This window comes from Pistacia vera, unplaced genomic scaffold (assembly GCF_008641045.1).
Source record: "Pistacia vera cultivar Batoury unplaced genomic scaffold, PisVer_v2 Contig801, whole genome shotgun sequence".
Lineage (NCBI taxonomy): Eukaryota > Viridiplantae > Streptophyta > Magnoliopsida > Sapindales > Anacardiaceae > Pistacia > Pistacia vera.
The window spans coordinates 75,855-95,503 of record NW_022196670.1 but is presented as its reverse complement, the minus strand read 5'-3'; the positions used below and the strand labels follow the sequence as shown (position 1 = coordinate 95,503).

The 19,649-nt window shown below is 37.7% G+C and overlaps 2 protein-coding genes across 2 annotated transcripts; one reads left to right on the top strand and one right to left on the bottom strand.

The window, feature by feature from the left end:
• Nucleotides 1-366: 366 nt before the first annotated feature.
• Nucleotides 367-1,131, bottom strand: LOC116117267 (NAC domain-containing protein 101-like). Its single transcript, XM_031403300.1, has one exon. It carries the CDS (start codon nucleotides 1,129-1,131, stop codon nucleotides 367-369), a length of 765 nt encoding a protein of 254 aa, XP_031259160.1.
• Nucleotides 1,132-4,467: 3,336 nt separating this feature from the next.
• LOC116117285 (prolycopene isomerase, chloroplastic) lies at nucleotides 4,468-15,273 on the top strand. Its single transcript, XM_031403316.1, has 9 exons — nucleotides 4,468-4,751; nucleotides 5,141-5,364; nucleotides 5,936-6,046; nucleotides 12,378-12,431; nucleotides 12,741-13,028; nucleotides 13,681-13,872; nucleotides 13,978-14,136; nucleotides 14,248-14,484; nucleotides 14,611-15,273. The coding sequence occupies exons 1-9, from the start codon at nucleotides 4,586-4,588 to the stop codon at nucleotides 14,923-14,925; spliced, it is 1,746 nt and encodes a 581-aa protein (XP_031259176.1). The 5' UTR covers nucleotides 4,468-4,585; the 3' UTR covers nucleotides 14,926-15,273.
• Nucleotides 15,274-19,649: the final 4,376 nt, after the last annotated feature.

Genomic DNA, 19,649 nt, shown 5'->3' with positions numbered 1-19,649 from the left:
TAGCGTCCAAAATCAAGCGTCAACAATATTATATACGTATTTAATGATTTTCTTATTCCATCATGCCTTCGATATAACTTTATAATTATTTCTTAGGATTACAAATTATATTTCACCAATTGTATATTTGTTAAATATTCATGGTCGAAATTGTGTTGCTGCAGCCTGTAGGAATTACGGTTCTTATAATTTAATTGATTTTTTAGTAGAACTTAAAAATAGTTAAAACTGTTAAATAAACAAGAAAACGAATGAAAATTCAAGAAACTAACATATAAAATACATCCGATTTAATGCCCTCAAAAAAAAAAAAAAAAAAAAAAATTACAATAAAGAAGTTTCTGAGTTGAGTGAGGATCTTCATCTTCAATACAAATTATTAACGGTGGAGTATAGAGAATAATTCTGTTGGTTTTCATACTGATATTGGCGAATAGCCAAAGCATGTTCATCACTATAAAGCTCTGTCTCATCTTCAAGTTGTAATGGTTGTTGCACCATGGTGGTGGTGGTGGTGGTTGTACTCCTAGCCGGCAGTGTTGCGAGTGGTAGTGGTTCAGAATCCACTTCTTGAACCTTACTCTTCTTCTTCTTTTCAGAATCCACTTCTTGACACTTTCTTCTATTGTTCTTCTTCAGGGCTAGGTGGTTCTTTCTTATACGGCAGACCACGTAATTGTTATGTTGATCCGGAAGCAGCAAAGACGAATCCAAACTATACTCGTGCATGATCCATCCTCCATGTTGATTGGAGTCTTTGTTTTCGTACCGAAATCTCTTTTTAGATCCAATCCTCTGATTGTTGGATACAATTTCTGTACCACCATCTTCTCCTTGCCATGTCCCTGTGCCAACACTACGATCGATTCTTGAACCTTTCAAAGTCTTTTTCTTCAATTTGGTAAAGAAATATAAATCTTGACCATCGCGTTCCTCTCCAAGCCGCGGTTTAAAGAAATTCCAAATCTGCCAAGGTTCTTTAGAACCATACAGATTATATTCTGGAATGAAATAATCAATGCCAGGAATGAGTTGGTTTGCTATCTTTTTGGAAAGATAGAAACCCACTAATTCGCAGTCTGTAGGATCGAATACATAGCCAACGGGACGAGAGAACTCAACTACTTCCATAGTTTTTCTTCTTGTTGTGGTGAAATCAAATATGAAGAGAGAGAATGTTAACGAAAGAAGTGGAGAACTTGATTTGAGCAGTGTGTGTTGAACGTTGAAGGGAGAAGAAGAAAAAGAGAAATACGCTTGGTTTAAGGCGTCAGCCTTTTTTATATGTGAAGGGAATTTCCTATATCGGTGAGGGAATGAGTTTTGGTTTATTAGGGAAGGGGGTCTCCTAAATAAGCTAAAACAGCTTCTAGTTTGGTTTCTTGTAACCCAAGTAATTAAAAATTTAGGAATGTTGGAAACCCGTGGGAATTCATTAGGAATTAAAGAAAGCAAAAATGCTACGGACACCGAACTTTGATACCAAAATTTTGCACCACTCTATTTAGCATCTGACTTAGACGTGATCACATATAACACAACACAGGTATATAGTGAATGAACGGTTATCCAATAATTATGGACGTTTGTCTATATTTTATAAATGACCGTTCATCATAAATGATACCGAAATTTTACACTAATCTATTTAACATCTGACTCGGACGTGATCACGTATAACACAACACAGATATTCAGTGAATGAATGACCATCCAACAATTATGGACATCTATCTATATTTTATAGATGACCGTTCATCATAAATGGACGAGACTCCAGGAAATATCAATGATCCTATGGATGACTGTTCACCGTTACCCTCAAAAGTCAAAAGGGTATTAAAAGACTTTGTCCAGCTCAGACAATTGAATTTTGAAAGGTTCTTGAAAAGCGAAACAGCCTCATTCTACAATCCAGCTCTTGCATAAGTCTGTATAGAAGTGGCGAAAACTTTATCCTTACACTCACAAGAATCCTCTTTCTATCTAATTAATAACTTCTTTCATTTCCATGATTCGATTCGAACTTGCAAGAATGCCAATATAGCAGCACAAACCGGACCATTTTGTCTATAACTGGGGTATCTCTCTAGGGCTTCATTGAAATTCTGAGAGCTGTTTGTGGATTTTTCTGCTTCCTAATGATCTGAGAAAGGATATTAGGTGTTAAAAGCCTTGGCCATATTGTGATCCACTTCACTGGCAAGCTACCACACAAACTTGTATTTCAAATCAGCGGGTGCATTTCAATTACCTAGAGACATTTCATCGAACATGTGCTAAACCACGCTTCTCTCTACCAGTCCAACAAAACCATAATTGGGTGTGTTTGATTTAGCATTTTGGATATGATTTTTTATATTTTTAGAGTTGGGTGGAAATAACCAGGTATGATTTGAAAATAATAAAAATACCTCTATAAGTTTGCTAATTTACTGAACACCCCAATATATAAAAATTTTGTAAAATGACAAAAACACCCCCATCCACAGTTGCCAGATTTCGGCCACCACCGTCGAAATCTGGCGTTACAGTGCACGACCAGCCGGATCTGACCGTTTGTGTGCCGATATGGCCTTTTTCGCTCTGGCCAATTTGGTCATCGTTGACGACTAGCTACGGCCAGGGCTGTGCAAAACCGGGTACTCGCTCCAATTTTGGCCAAAAACCGGGTACCCAAAAATTCGGGTACCTCCAAAAATATACCCGTTAACCGAACCGGTTTTAGAATACCCGGTTTTGCGGGTACCCAAAAATTCGGGTCACAAACCGGGTATCCGATTTTGTTACCCGAATTTTCCAGCAGTCCTAACTCCTAACCAGCAGTTCTTCTCAAATTCATTGACTTCTTTAACCAACATCCCCTCTCAAATTCTAAAACTCCCTTCCTTTTTCTATTACCTCTGTTCTCCTTTAATCCCTTCAGTCAACCGATGCACAAACTCTAAAAAAAAAACTTGCTCAGCTACTCAAGAACTTGCTCAGCTACTTAAGGCAACAACTCATTTTCAGTTCTGCAATTTTAATTGCAACTGCAGAAGGGATGGCGTAGAGAGTTTGCGTGCAGCAATAGTGTTTGTATTTTCCGGTAAAAAAAGGAAAGGACACGAGAGTTTTTCTCCACTAAAACTGAAAATCTTCAAAGCGAACTGTCTTTTTGCTTGTATTATAAGCTTTTGGGATATTTTGGGAACCAATGAAAATCGTCTTTTCTCATGGAAGATCCTTTTAAAGTGGGATATTTTCTTACTTTTTCCAAGGCTACTAACACTTTCACTTCAAGCTTTGCTGGTAATGTTTGGCTAGATGCGGCTGTGTGCAGGTCCTGCAGCGCTTGAGTACTGGAAGAGAGTGGAGAGACGAACTGACGAAGAGTGGAAGACTGAGACTGGAAGTTTACGCAGTGGAGACTGGAGAGTGACGGGTTTTAGTTTTAGGGCATCTGAAATTTTCAGATTTGGGGATTTTTTTTGGGTTTTAGACTTTAGTCTGACGTCTTTTTTTTTTGGTTTAAAATAAAAACCGGGTACCCGGTTTTCTAAAATTAAATAACCGATACCCGAACCAAAAATTCGGGTATCTTATAAAAATTACCCGAAACCGACCCGAATTTTCGGGTACCCGAAAATCCGGTTCGGTTCGGTTCGATTACCGGTTTTTTTTGCACAGCCCTAACGGCCAAAGATCTGGCCGTTAACGGCTAGATCTTTGGCCGTGGATTTGGACGAAAAATGATAGATAGGCACACTACCGACTAAATCCAGTCGGTAGTATGTCATTATACCAGATTCTGGCCACCTTCCGACGGTGGTGGCCAGAATCTGACAAATATGGGTGGGTGGGGGTGTTTTTGTTAATTTTTAAACTTTTTTTTTAGGGTGTTTAGTTAAATTAATAAACTTAAGGGATTTAAAAACAGTTGAAGAAAATATAATAGTATTTTGAGGATATGATTGGAAATATGATAGGAAATAATGAAACAAACGGACCCAATTAATATTCTGAACCAAAAAATAATAATAATAATAAATTGCAAAAAAGAATTACTTCAATGCAACAATTTTAAGCTATTCCTAAACAGAAAATAATAGAAAAAATACTTACTTTTTCTAAACATTGACACTAGATTAAGATTTATGAGAAACAAACGGTTTCAAGCGAATTATCAAAAGAACCCAGAAGGTAAAATGAAGTTTGTGAATGGTTGATACTCTCAAAAAAGGGAACTTTCAAACTCACAGAGAGGAGTACGTAGCTCGTTTCTTCATGGGCTTTTAACAGCACGCCACTTCCGTCTATTCCTTATACGTATACAAAAATTGAGTTAGTCTTCTACCAACCAACCCTACTCAAAAGGCCCAAAATCGAGTGTTTTTTTTTCTTTTTTTTTTTTTAAATAGATTTTTTAAGATAAAAAAACAAATGGAATAGGACAAAGCAAAAGGGCAGTGACGTGGCAAGTTTCAGAACAAGAAATGAGTTGAGCTGAAGCAATGAACTGAAAGGAAAGCTCTTTTAAGAAGATGTTGAGAAACAATTTCTCTGCAACTCTTCTTTACACTTTCTTTTTATTTCCATTTTTTTAATGGCTTTGAATTATTTCCCGCATTCTCCTTCATCTCACCGGTTTTTCCCTCCAAATTTCAGTTCCTCAACGGTCAGAAAACCCGTTTTGGCGCGAATTTCCAACGGTCAACCACCTTCCTCCTCCAACCGCTCCCTCTCCCCCCCACGAAACAAACCCTTCTCAGGTACCCGGCTAGCTATGTTACTGGATGTGAATCCCGGTAATGTTACCGGAATTAACAGTCCTAGTGCCACGCAATGCTATGTTCCTGAGTGTTTATGTTAGTTCTGTTTTTGAAATTTTGTTCATTCAGCCAGTTTGTTTGTCGGCCTAATAAAATCTCGGTATCAAAATCAGTAATCATCGGTTTTTGTACCACTAATTAAACCATTTTATACGTTCTTTTTCGCTTCCAAGTATTAAATGTGAAGTGCTTGTTTTGTACTTTAGAATCTGCACAGATTCAAGTCTGAATTTTGTCTTCCATGTAAATAAAAGTAGTCATGGATAGGAAAATCTTACATAACGATTACAAATTGATGTTTAATGATGCAACTACGGTGTGATGTGAAGGGAAGCCGGAGGCGGATGTTGTTGTGATTGGGAGTGGCATTGCTGGATTGTGTTGTGCAGGGCTCTTAGCGAGGTATGGAGAAGATGTTCTTGTATTAGAAAGCCATGATCTACCTGGGGGCGCTGCTCATTCTTTCGAGATTAAAGGCTACAAGTTTGATTCTGGGCCATCTTTATTCTCTGGGTTTCAGTCACGAGGGCTTCAAGCAAATCCTCTTGCACAGGTATGATCTTGTTCTTCATTTCTCTTTTGTCATCAATATAGTTTAATCTTAGCACGTTTGTTTTGGTAGACAGGTATAGCATAAAGTCATATAATTTGAGGTGGGCCTAACTTCTCACAAAATAAGGTATTGTTGAATGAGAGGATTACCCACTCTTATAAACCAATAAGTTTGAGCGTGTTTAGTCGGTGTGAGACTTCAACATATAGGTTGCAATACTGTATTATTTGCTTGCTGTTGATAGCTGACATTTTAAACTTTAGCTCCCTGAGCAATGGTGGAAATGAAGTGTTTCTGTCGGTAAGTCATACGACATAGACATACTTGTGTAGAGATCTACAGTGTTCTTGCAGTTTAGTATCCAAATTGGCATATAGGAAATGCAGTAGGTATCTTCGATGTTTATTTAGCCATCTTCCATTTTGTGCATTATTAGGCGACATGTAGCAGCAAGAAAGTCTAGACAATTAACAAAGTACTTAGTCGTTTAAGTTATATAATGATTTTTGTAGAGTAGAGATAGTAGAGCTGTATATAAGCCTACTAAAAGATAGAAATGTATGCTTTGCAGGTGTTGGATGCATTGGGTGAGCCATTACCATGTGTCAATTACGACTCTTGGATGGTCTACGTACCTGAAGGTGAATTCTTGTCCCAGATTGGGCCCACGGAATTTTATAAGGTACATTCCCTGAGCTATCTGTTAATATTTTGGTGATTTCAACAAAAAAGCAAAATAATAATAATTTGCCATGGCGTATTTTTTCTGTCTAATCCATCACACATCCGAGGAACAAATAATATTTAGAATATAGATAAAGAGAGAGGTTAGAAATTTTCCATAGAATCACGAATGATATAAAGAGTGATTATCCATTTTGCAGCTCCACCCAACTTGTTCACATTCTTTTACTTGGTGATAAATAAAGCATCCATACTTTTTTTGATTTCTCAAAGATTTCATAAAATGGGCTTTCTAGAGACCCCCAATAACCAATTCTCGCATGAATTGCTAAGGATCCAATAAGTCTAACATTGATTCCTTCAGACGTGTCAATTGGGCAAATGCGTCCATAGTGACTAGAATGGATATCTCGTATTCGAAAACTAGCAGTTCGTCCTGTCAATCCTAAGCACTGATATAACATTTGCACAGAACTAACACCTTAGATAGGGATTTTGCGCTTATTACTTCATGTTGGAACACTATATTCTGAATCAACTAATGACTCCAGTACATTAATTAAAATATAACATTTACCTTTAAAAGAAAGGATCAGGATTCAGTTGCTGGCTTAAGAGCCACTAAAAGTGACTCTTTGCATCTGCAAAACTATGTTTCATTTGATGTTCTTATTATAGGGGCACATTATCAACTTTCAATGTATGATTAATGCTTTTGTATAAATTCGAATAGAGCACTGAGGGTCATGAAATGTGGAAGAAAGTATTTCTGTCCTGTCTCCTGATACTCTTTTAGAAAATAAAAATAGTCTTATGCAACGAAAGATGTGTAAGATTATGATAAGAACACCTGCAGATTAATCAATTGACAACCACCAACAGTAATTCTCACACAAAATAGACCAACATACAATCAATCCACAACCAAAAATATATCAGAAACAGCAAGGGCAATTCCAACAAATATGTATTAGTCAAATACTTGAATAAAACTGAAGCAAATGCAAAATAGAATAAAGCTGAACATAAACCCTGGCGTTTCGAGGAGCCAGGAGCCTCCACTATTTTATCAACAAAAGTCCAGCCCCTTGATAATACTACTCTCCTGATATATACTAATCCTCTTTCCACAATTACCCTCACACACAATTTGTGTTCTCCCAACAGACTCCATCCATGACACCTATTCTTTGTGGTCCTACTCCCTTAACAACCTTTCTAATGTCTTTTGTGCCCCTTACGGTTGTAGACTTATGCACTGCTGGTTTATCAATACCCCCCCCTTGAGGAGCCACCTTGTCCTCAAGGTGAAACTGAGGAAACTGCATTTTAATTACTTCAGGTTCCCAGGGGGCTCAAAATCAGGTAAGTGCTGCCATTTGATGAGAACTTCTTTAGACCCATCTAAGAGAGTGCGCAGAGAGATGACTGTGTCTGGCTGAACCATTAATTCCATGTCTTAGAGAGGGATTTGGTAAGGGTTGGATAGGTACCGATTGGTGTAAGCTCCTCTTCAGCTGCGAAATATGGAAGACAGGATGAATACGGGCTGTGGGGGGCAAATCCAATTTATAGCCACTGGTCCAATGCGTTCCAACACAGGGTAAGGACCATAAAACGGGGACTAAGTTTTTCATTCACTTTCTGGGCAAGTGACTTAAATCTGTAGGGTTGTAACTTCAGGAAAACTGAGTCACCAGGCTGGAAGCAGTCATCTCGTCGATGGAGGTCAGCATTGTGTTTCATGCGAGCTTGAGCCACGACTAAATTGCCTTAAGCTCCTTTAACATGGCATTGCGCGAGTTATTTGAACTTGACATCTTCCACGGTTGAAGGGCAGTCTGTGAATTTTAAAAGGATGGGAGGGTCGCGTCCATAGAGGGCCTTGAAGGGGTCATGCGGATGGAGCCATGATAGGTTGTATTATACCAGTATTCGGCCCAAGCAAGCCACAGAGGCCACTGTTTCGGATGAGAACTACAGAAACAGCGGAGATACGCTTCGAGGCACCGATTGACCACCTCCGTTTGCCCATCGGTCTGCGGATGATAAGCCGAACTGAATTTCAGAACGGTGCCGGCAGCCTTGAACAACTTGCCAAAACTGACTCATAAAGAGTTTGTCTCTGTCAGAAAACAATGGAGTTCGGGAACCCGTGTAATCGGAACACTTCCTTAACGAATATGGCAGCGACATCCTTTGCATTGTAGGGGTGACCAAGACTAAAAAAGTGGCTATACTGGTCAGGCGGTCACAACAACAAAAATAGTTCAACTCCCTTCGAATGGCAGTCCCCGAGAAATCCATAGAGAGATCCTCAAAAACCTGTTCTGGAATGGGAAGGGGCTGGAGGAGTCCAGTAGGTTTTAATGATGACTGTTTATTAATTTGACAGGTGACGCAAGCTTAATGTAGTTTTGTATGTCTCCCGGATGCCCTCCCATAAACTACTGCAGATATTCTCTTGTATGTTCTGAAGAAACCTGAATGGCCTCACTAGGACTCTGATGGAACTCAGCCATTATTTTGGACCCAAATCTAGACCTTTTTGGAATGACCAGCCGTCATAAAATAGGCAGCCCTGCGGAGAAAGTAGTTGGGTCGACTGGAAGCATCCTGGAGAAGGTCTTGAATGATTTCCCTGAGTTTGGATCTGTTTGTGCCTCCGAGGCCATCTCCTCATTCTGAAAATTGTACGTAGATAAGGCTGAAAGTGTGCCAAATCTGTCCCTCTTCCCTTCTTGAAAGAGCGTCTGCCACTCGGTTGGAAGCCCCGGATAGTACTGTATTTCAAAAGTAAAACCCATCAGCTTGGATATCCATTTGGTGTGCCTGGAGTTTTTGATCTTTGGTCCGTTAAAAACTGGAGGCTGCGTGGTCAGTCTTGATTACGAATTTTCTGCAAGTAAATAATGACCCATTTCTTGACTGCAAAAACAATGGCCATCAATTCACGCTCATAAACTGATTTTAGCTTCGCTGTAGGGGAGAATGCCTTGCTGAGGAAAGCTATGGTCGAGCTGTTGCACCAAAACAGCCCCAAGACCTCTGCCGGATGGTCGGTCTGATTTCAAAGGGCCGTGTGAAATCTGGAACTGTCAAGACTGGTACGGAGGTCATGGCTTCCTTGGCCTATCAAAGCTGATTGAGCTGAGTCATCCCAATAAAGGAATCTTTTTTTAGTAACTGAGTAAGGGGCTGGCGATTGATCCGTACCCTTTTACGAACCTCCGATAATAACCTGTCAACCCAAGGAAGCCCCTCAGTCCTTTCACATTCACCGGTCGCGGCCGGATACCATGGCTTCAATCTTTTTCGGATCTGCCTCTACTCCTTTTTTTGAAACCATATGACCCAATATTCCAGCTTAGACTGGCCAAACGAGCATTTTTTCTTGTTAACCACCAGCTCGTGTTCCTGCCAAATCTGAAAAGTTAGTTGTAAATGCTGGATGTGTGTGGATATGCAGGGGCTATACACTAAGATGTCATCAAAAGAGACCAGAGAACTTTCGAAGAAAAGGTCTAAATACTGAGTTCATTAAAGTGTGAAACGTTGAGGGTGCATTAGTGAGTCCGAAAGGCATCACCAGGAACTCGTAATGCCCCTCATGTGTGCGGAAGGCTGTTTTTGGAACATCAACCTCTCGCACCCTAATTTGATGGTACCCTGACTTAAGGTCCAACTTTGTGAAAATGGTTGCCCCGGCTAATTCATCAAGTAATTCTTCAATGGTCGGTATTGGAAACTTATCGGGGATTGTAATATCATTTAGGGCTCGGTAATCCACCCAAAACCGCCAACTCCCATCCTTCTTTTTAACTAATAGGACAGGACTAGCGTACGGGCTCACACTAGGCTGGATAATTCCCGCAGTCAACATTTCCCAACGAGCCGCTCGATTTCATTCTTCTGAAAGTACGGGTATTTATGGTCGGATATTGGGTGGTTTGGACCCTGGTTGAAGTTCTATGGTATGATCCTGAGCTCTACGGGGTGGCAATTTAGGATTTTGGTCAAACAATTGGGGATAACTATCTATCACCTCTAATAAACCGGGTCTATTCCTCTGCATGTCTCTTCTCAATCCTATGGCTCCAAACTCCACTAAATAACCAGTTCCAGTAGCCTGTACGGATCGGACCATCGTTTCAGTGAGACCTCAGTCTTTACCAATAAGGGATCCCACGCAGTATCACCCTCTTCCCGCCCAGTTAAATTCCATAGTTAACCTCTGCCAATTAGCGCTTACATCCCAAACTACTCAACCATGTTACTCCCAACACCACGTCGGCACCTCCTAATTCGAAGGGAAAAAAATCCTGCTGTAACTCAATTTCCTGAAGCTTCAACCTTATGCTTTACAAATCCCTTTTCCTCGAATGGTACACCCATCCCCAACATTACTCCAAAAGGCCTTCCCTCATCCACCTTCAGCCCTAGCTTCTGGACGACTCATGGGACACAAAATGTGGGAGGCCCCACTATCACCAAAAACACCACACTTCATTCCCAATCTCCCCCTTCAATTTCAAAGTTTTTCCGATGAAATACCCACGATGGAGTTCATCGAAAGAGCTAGGGATTTACCTTCACCGATGGCTTCTTCGTTGTTTCTGTCTCAACTTCCGGTGGGTTTGGGTCTTCGTCATCCAGGAGTAACAAAACTTGCAGAGATCTGTTCTTACACCTGTGGTTGGTCCAAATTTTCGTCACAGCGATAACATAGTCCACGCTCCGCTTGTACTGGATTTCGGCATCGGAGAGTCGCCGGAAGTTGTCGGTCCGGCTGTTGGACCCCACAGACTCAGTCGACTCTCCCTTCGCTCTGAAATCTTGCTGGGATTTGACGAAAATGACGAGGATCTGGTGGTCTGACGTTGGCGTTCCACCAGTTGGAACGTAAGTGTTCTGGGGCAGAACTGACCGTGAATAAGGCTCCCCCTTGTCATTTGATTCTTAATGGTTTTGGGCCTATTTTGCTCTAACACCCAATTTCTCTCTTCTATCTCTGGGCTGGTCCATCAGCCCAAACAAGGAAGTTGGCTGACTTAGTCTCAATTCAGCTTTAATTTCTCTTTTAACCCATTCGCAAATATTCCCTTCAGCAGATCTTCAACAGATCCTCAATGGTGCCGCGTTAGTTTCAAACATTTCCCTATATTCTGTGATGTTCCATCTTGTTTCAAGGTACTAAAGCCTCATATGCCGACCCCTTAAATGATGGACGAAAACGATCAACAATGCTGTTTTGAAGGCTTCCCACGACTGAAAAGGTGCTTGGATTAACCCATTGATACCAGCTCAATGCTCTACCCTCCATGCAAACTGCTGCTGCTTCCACCATTTCTGTCTCCTGATAACGGTTGTGGGGAAGTGACGATCTGCTCTGAATGACCATCCAAATGGATCTTCACCATTAAAGATGGGTAACCAACTTTCGGGTGTTTCTTTTTTCGTCTCCTACTGTCTTCGCGATGTTTCTCTTTCACTACTGGTGTTCTGGCTTCTGCCGATGATGATGATTTCTTCTTTCCTGTTCTCTTCTACCTTCCCTCTCTTCTTCATGCGCAATAACTCCCTCATTTCTGTCAAATACTCTTTTACAATCCCATGTCAATTTTCAAAGATTCTATATCATCCTTTACTGTGTTCATCTCTTTCTCCACACTATCCATCCTATTCTATTTGGTTTTACCATTCCCCAACCTGGCTCTGATACCAATTGATACGCACACTGCAGATTAATCAATTGACAACCAACCAACAGTAATTCTCACACAAATAGACCAACATACAATCAATCCCAACCAAAAATATATCAGAAACAGCAAGGGCAATTCCAACAATATTGTATTAGTCAAATACTTGAATAAAACTGAAGCAAATGCAAAATAGAATAAAGCTGAACATAAACCCTGGCGTTTCGAGGAGCCAGGAGCCTCCACTATTTTATCAACAAAAGTCAGCCCCTTGATAATACTACTCTCCCTGAATATATACTAATCTCTTTCCACAATTACCTCACCACACAATTTGTGTTCCCCAACAGACTATCCATGACACCTATTCTTTGTGGTCCCTACTCCCTTAACAACCTTTCTAAGTCTTTTGTGCCCCTTACGGTTGTAGACTTTATGCACTGCTGGTTTATCAGATTACAAACATTACCGTTAAACTTGAGTTAGAGAGTAATGCAAAAACTTGCAGTCACTAATTATGTAAACGCTGGTCAGTTGAAGACTTCCCACCAACTTTTGTACCCATTTCACTCTTTGATTGCACTATCAACCAATTATTTGCTCAGAGGAATTTTAAATCTTTTTCAGGATCTTGAGAAGTATGCAGGCCAGAATGCTGTGCGGGAGTGGAAAAAACTTCTTGTGAGTACTAATAATTCTTTTTCTCCTAATCAATATTTGATTTTCACATCAATGTAGAATTATGAATTCATATCATGGTAATTTTGCTGTTATCGTAAAGCAAGGCAGTAGCCTTTATTCCTTCTCTACTGATGCATTGTAATCTTATCACAATGAACAAGTCTTTCTTTTTGTTAAATAAATTATAATCTCTGTAAGAGCTGTCTATGATTGAAATTTGGGATGTTATCTACATTTCTTGTTTTAATAGCAGTTGAGTTGAGTTGTGCCTTCATTTTCTCACAAATATTGTATGCAATTTGGTTTCAGGATGCAATACTTCCATTATCTGCAGCTGCAATGGCTCTGCCTCCTTTGTCGATCCGAAGTGACCTGGGTGTCATTTCCACTGTGGCAGCAAGATATGCTCCCTCTCTGTTGAAATCTTTTGCCCAGATGGGACCTCAAGGAGCTTTGGGTGCTACAAAACTTCTCCGACCGTTTTCTGAGATTGTTGATTCATTGGATTTGAAAGACCCTTTTATACGAAACTGGGTGGACCTTCTAGCTTTCCTGCTTGCGGGGGTGAAATCTAATGGTATACTCTCAGCAGAGATGGTAACTATTATGAATTAAATCTAATATCATTCTTTTATGATTATGATTAGCTTGCTCTAAATTCATGTGCCATGCGGCCAGTCACTTCTGCAAAGAGGAAAACTTCAATTACTGGTTCAATATATGATAATAAACACAGTTTCTTACCGAGTTTGAAACTAGAACGCAGCTAATCGTGCATGCTTTATCAGATGACAGTATTTTGAATCATTTCACTGATATACTCCAATAGTTTAACCTCATGGTTTTGTTCAATTCATTCTTAATTGTTTTCTAAAATATCTAAGCATAATGATCAACTTTTAGGCGCTAATACAAATGAACTTCATGTTTTGTAATGCATTATTATTGGACTTCTAAAGTACTCTGATTTAATTTTAGCTGGTAGTTCTTCCATTGACAGAAGAAAATTAATCTTCTTGCCCCTTCACACACATTGCCCTTAACCTTGTTGTCTCTTAAATGAATCTCCTCTCATTCTCACATTTTCATTGGTGCCAAGGCCTCAGGATGATAAAATCTTATTATAGTGTACTTGTTTGTCAGTTTATTGATAACATGTATTCTCTTTTAACATTTTTGTATAGTTATACACCTTTGCTTGTATACCTGACTCATGGCTAAAACTGATCTTGTTCTCCAATATTTTCAGATTTACATGTTTGCAGAATGGTATAAACCAGGTTGCTCTCTTGAGTATCCTCTTCATGGAAGTGGGGCTCTTGTTAGTGCTCTTGTTCGAGGAATGGAGAAGTTTGGTGGACGGCTTTCACTGAGAAGTCATGTGGAGAAGATAGTGGTCGAAAATGGTAGAGCCATTGGAGTCAAGCTAAAAAGTGGTCAAGTGAGTTGAATTTGAGTGATAAAAAAAGTAGCTCTAACATTGGCTTATATCAAAATATGTACCCTTTTCTGTGTTATTGATGGAGGAACATTTATACCACTGCAGTTTATACGCGCTAAGAAAGCTGTAGTCAGCAATGCATCTATGTGGGACACTTTAAAGCTGTTACCAATGGAAGTCCTTCCGAAGTCTTACGTAGGCAGGATTAATACAACACCGCAATGTGAATCATTTATGCATCTTCATTTGGGGTTTGATGCAGAGGTGAGAAATTATTTGCCAATGTCAATCCAGGAAGTATGTTTCAAATGTATGCCACGGACTTCTTGCACGAGTTCAATTAACCATCTTCAAATTGTCTTACTGACTCACCAGGGTTTACGAGAAGACTTGGGGATTCATCATATAGTTGTGAATGACTGGGACAGAGGAGTTGATGCTGATCAAAACGTTGTCTTAATTTCTGTACCTAGTGTGCTTAGTCCTGATTTGGCACCCCCCGGTAAACATGTGTTACATGCTTATACTCCAGGAACTGAACCATTTGAATTGTGGCAAGGACTTGATCGTAGAAGTCCCGAGTACAAAAAACTCAAAGTCAAACGTTCAGAGGTATTTAATTACATATGTTTGTTTACAATTGGCTTTTCTTATGTTGCATTTTGTGGTAAAACCAGAACTTCTTGATTCACTGAAAGTTTTGCCAAACAAAGTTAAGTTACTTCTTTTCCATTCCAGGTAATGTGGAAAGCAGTGGAGCGTGCGCTTGGTCCAGGTTTCAGTCGTGACAAATGTGATGTTAAGATGGTTGGAACTCCTTTGACACATCAAAGGTTTCTTCGACGAAATAGAGGAACTTATGGCCCAGCAATACAAGCTGGTAAAGACACTTTTCCTGGGCATTCAACTCCCATTCCTCAGCTTTATACTTGTGGAGATTCAACTTTTCCCGGCATTGGAGTCCCTGCTGTCGCTGCTAGCGGTGCCATCGTTGCCAACTCCTTAGTTTCAGTTTCTCAACACTCAGAACTTCTTGACGCCATTGGCATTTGAACTTATTGACGATGAATTCAGTTAAATGCCTCCATTAGAGGTAACTTTCTCCCAACCTCCTATATCTCTACAAGCGTTGATATTCTCCTTCGGAGTGTCATTATCTCCAACATTTCTGGTTTGTAGTTTATTCTATCATAACACGTTGTGTATGCAAAAAATAATCCAAGAAAAGAAATTATTCTCATCATGAGATGTTTGTCATGTGGGCATGCTCGAACTTTATTTCGAAACAAAGAGACATTCATTCACAACGGTAAATTTCATCGTTGTCTTCTTTTTTCTCTGACATTTGAGAGGTCCATGTATGGAATATGCCCCGATAAATATGCTATTGAAATGAAATGAAATGAACATAAATATTTCCTTTTAACTTTATTTTTGCTCTCCCTCTCTTTTGCTTTTCTGACCCTTCAGTAGAAAATAAAAAAATAGCCACTATCTTAGGGGCATTGAAGTCATTGCATCCACTAAAATTGTTTCAGGAGCCACATTATATTAACAAACACTAACGAATGACGATGGGTGGGACATTGATAGTTTCTAAATCCGTAATGCTATGGACACCGAATTTGTGCATTGAAATTTTTTACCGAACAATGTGGCATCTACTAAGACGCAGTCATATTGGACAAAAAATATTGATTCTGTGAATGGACGACCATCCATTTTACACGGATAGCCGTCCATACGTTATAGAAGGTTGTTCATCACGAATGGACGATTGTCTACGACAATATTAATGGACTTTCGTTCATATAATATGAATGGGTGTCCATAGTAAATGGACACCTGTCCAAAAAAGTTTAAAAACAAATAATGGACGGACGACCATCTTATACGGACGATCATCCATATACAATGGACGATCGTCCGTACCCAAATCCTAGTATAATAAAAAAAATTTCTTTAAAATATTCAATTAGAATGTTAAAAATTTAGGCCTCCCAAAACAGGTTTCATTTCTCTCTTGCTTTTCACATTTTTTATAAATGAAAAAAAATTGTTAATTTAAAAAAAAACATTATTTGAGTATAGACGCCAGTCCATCTCATTTGGATGACCACATTAGATGGATTGCCATCCATACTTTGTACTTAAAATCAAAGTTATTTTTTTTTTCCTTTATTTTCATCTAAAAATTTTTGTGCTTTAAAAATGAATATTTCATCTAAAAATTTTGACATTTATTTGTAGAAACGTCTTATACAAGCTATACGTTTTTATAAGTGAAAAAAAATTTGTAAATTAAAAAAATATATATTTGAGACGTATTGGCGCTTTAAAATTATATGGATGGTCGTCCATATAATGTGGACGGCCGTCCATAATATATAAATGAGAGTCCATTGATATTTTTTGGACTCTCGTCCATTTGTGATGAACGGTTGTCCATAAGATATGGAAGAATGTCCATAATTGTTAGACGGTCGTTCATTCACTAAATATTTATGTTCTGTCCTATGTGACACGTCCGAGTCAGATGCCACATAGATCGTTGCAAAATTTTGGTATCAACATTCGGGGTCCATAGCATTTTTGCAAAAATTCAGATGGGAAAATGTAATTCAAGCCTTTTATGAATTATAACAAAAGATTTACACCAAAAACACAGGAAATTAACCTTACTCATCAGAGTACGTTTTCTCTATCTATATTCTATAGTCGAATAAAACTAAAAGAAGTTGATATTGAATAAAACTAGATAAATTTTCCTCTTNTTTGGGTTTTGCTTATAAATCTTTGTGTATATTATTTAGTAATTTTTGTAAGGGATAAAATTGTAATAAAAAAAATAATTATAATTGAGGTCTAAAAAGATAAAAACACAGGAAATTAACCTTACTCATCAGAGTACGTGTTCTCTATCTATATTCTGTGGTCGAACAAAACTAAAAGAAGTTGATATTGAACAAAACTAGATAAATTTTCCTGTGACTGTAAACATGGAGGGAGATTGAGAAAGATCTTGGATTTAGTGAAAAGTTAAAAGGTGAGTATAAAGGGTGAAAAATAAAAAAAAATTCAAAAAATTACTGTGAAATTGTAAATAAGATTAAATTTGTTGCAATAACCTAATTAATTTTTTATTTTATTTTATTTTTAATCAAAGCTAGCCTTGTTTGTGAAAGAATATCAATTCATAACTAACCACCGCTAGATGACCCAACGGTAAACTAAGACTCTTAAATTTATTATTCAAGAGGTTCTATTTTCGATCCACCTGGGTTGTTAAGTGGGAAAGGCCATTGAGGAGATTTATCCGATTGTCAACTTCAAAATCCCGAAGGATTAGTTGAGGTGCGCGTAAGTTGGCTCGGACACCACCATTCATAAAATATATATATAAGTTTATAACTAAGAAAGTAAAAGTGGTAATATTAAATTTTAATTCTTTACATTGAACCTGAGATACTTTGTATGAAGATCTTTGTAAAATTTCTTTATAAGTGTAGTATTATTCTTATTTTATAAATCTATCAATGTTTTGTTTTTGTTAATAAATTAATGTTTATGGTATATTTTTATAGTGAATATCACAAATTTTATGTTCAATATTATTGCATAAATAGGAATAATTCATAAGAGATTTATACAATCTTTATTTTTGGAAACAAGACAAAACCAATTTTTGAAATGCAATTTTAAACCATAAACTTTAAAATATTTTGATATTGAAAACTAAATGTCGATTATTATTATTAGTTCATTACTCTTTTTTTTTTTAAGAGCAATGCTAGTTTTACAAAGACACATACAAATAGGGCATACAAAGACAATCCCCACCCTTGATTTTTATGATTTCACTCACTCACTCTCTCTCTCTCTCTCTTTCCGTTTTTTCTTTATTTTTTTCTGAATGATGTCACTTTGTAACCCTCTTTGTATGGGTTTTTGTAAGGATATCATTTTTCTTTTTTTTAATGACCAGGGGTGCACCTTAACTAATCTCCTGAGACTCTGGAACTATCGACCAAGTAAGAGCTCTAGTGGTCACCTCTATTAGCAGTTGTGAGGACTCAACTCGGAAAACCATGTTAGATCATCTTTTTATTTTTTTTACCATCAAAGAGACTCAAATTTCGAGAATATATTAGTTCATTACTTTTTTTTGTTGAAGTTGTCGACTACTTCAGCATTAATGGGTTATACAGATGCATTCGGAGACCTCGCTCCCCGCTTCGCTCACCGAGGGGGTTGTGGGGGCAACACCCCCAAGCCTGTAGGCGGTTTGGGCATTTTCCATGTATAACCGCGGTAAGATTTCTTTAAGTCATTAATTCTTTATTGAGTTTGGACTTAAGAATATGAATCCTTGTAAAATTAGATTTTGTCACTTTAAACCTATTATATAAACATATTTTTCTCTTATTATGAGAGTAATAGCAATAATAGAGCAATTCAATTATTGTAAACGAGAGAGGTGATGAAGTATTGTAATAATATTAACTCAGCTGAACGTAGCTTATATTGGGTGATCCAGGATAAATGGCACATGTTATTTTCTTTTTGTTTATTGTTTGTGATTTGCTTTATTGTTATTTTATTCTTGCTGCTGTCTCTATTTCGTTCATTTTTCTCTACATGGTTGCTTCTGTTGGAGTTTGGATGTTATAGTAGGAGAATTAAGAGAATTTTATAAGGAAACAAATAATATTCTTAATTTTGTAATAAAGTATAATACATTATCAAATTAATTTTTTAACAATAAATTTAATTATTATTAATATTTACTAAGAGATTTATGTGACTTAAATAACACTTGTATAAGGTAATCTTAGTTTGCTCAACATTAAGATTGAGAAGCCACACATATTCATATAGGGAACAATATACAGAGCCATGGTAAATTGGTAATTTTATTATTATTATTATTATTATTTGTTTTTATTTTATGGGATTACCAATTATGATATTTTATTATATGCTTTAGGAAACAAAACAAAATAAGGTATTGGTATTGGGCAGTTAAGATAATCCGAGAAGGATGAATAATTCTCATCCAACGGTCCATAGTTGGTACTTGCCACGTCAGGCCAGCCGGTATTCATCCCATGATTCGGTCCCACCTCAAATTCCTTGCTCAATAGTCAATATTGCCATTGCCAATACCGTTACGTTGCCGAAAGCTATAATTTCCTCTGAAGACCCAAGATGCATGTAACGCTATGATAATTAATAAAAATGACCACCAAGCTGAAAGTCTTAAAAACTAACCAAAGTATTCAAATGGAAAGAGAATAATGTAGTACCGGAAAGAAATAATATAAACCTATAAATTATATGGTGTATCATAATTAGAATTATTTAGACATATATTATATCTGAGACTACAAGTTTTCTTAGGAAAATCATTTATTCATATTTTAATTCGGAACAAATCCCAAATAAAACTAATAAAATTCATTCAATTTGAATTAATTGTTTTTTTTTTTTACTTTTTAGCATTAAAAATAATTACCGATAATTTGATAACTACAAATAAACGTTCCCTTTGATTGTCTGTCAAATATAGACGGTCTTGGCTGAATTCTCGGTGATTATTAAATCTACTGTGATTTTCATCATTAAGGTCATTATAGACTTCTTCACCAGGATGGGTTAGTTTTCAAAACACTCGGCATTGAGGTCATTTTTTATTTTTATCAAAAGATTCAATGGGTCATTTTACCAAAATATCGCCTATAACTTATAAAAGCGGATCGACTCTCTTCTCTTGCTCT

What these genes read in the sequence shown, in the direction of transcription:
- LOC116117267 (XM_031403300.1), bottom strand. Translation starts at nt 1,131, where the DNA reads ATGGAAGTAGTTGAGTTCTCTCGTCCCGTTGGCTATGTATTCGATCCT.
- LOC116117285 (XM_031403316.1), top strand. Translation starts at nt 4,586, where the DNA reads ATGGCTTTGAATTATTTCCCGCATTCTCCTTCATCTCACCGGTTTTTC. An exon ending in ATTTGGGGTTTGATGCAGAG is followed by an intron (nt 14,137 to 14,247) that starts GTGAGAAATTAT and finishes CTGACTCACCAG; the next exon opens with GGTTTACGAGAAGACTTGGG. An exon ending in TCAAAGTCAAACGTTCAGAG is followed by an intron (nt 14,485 to 14,610) that starts GTATTTAATTAC and finishes TTTCCATTCCAG; the next exon opens with GTAATGTGGAAAGCAGTGGA.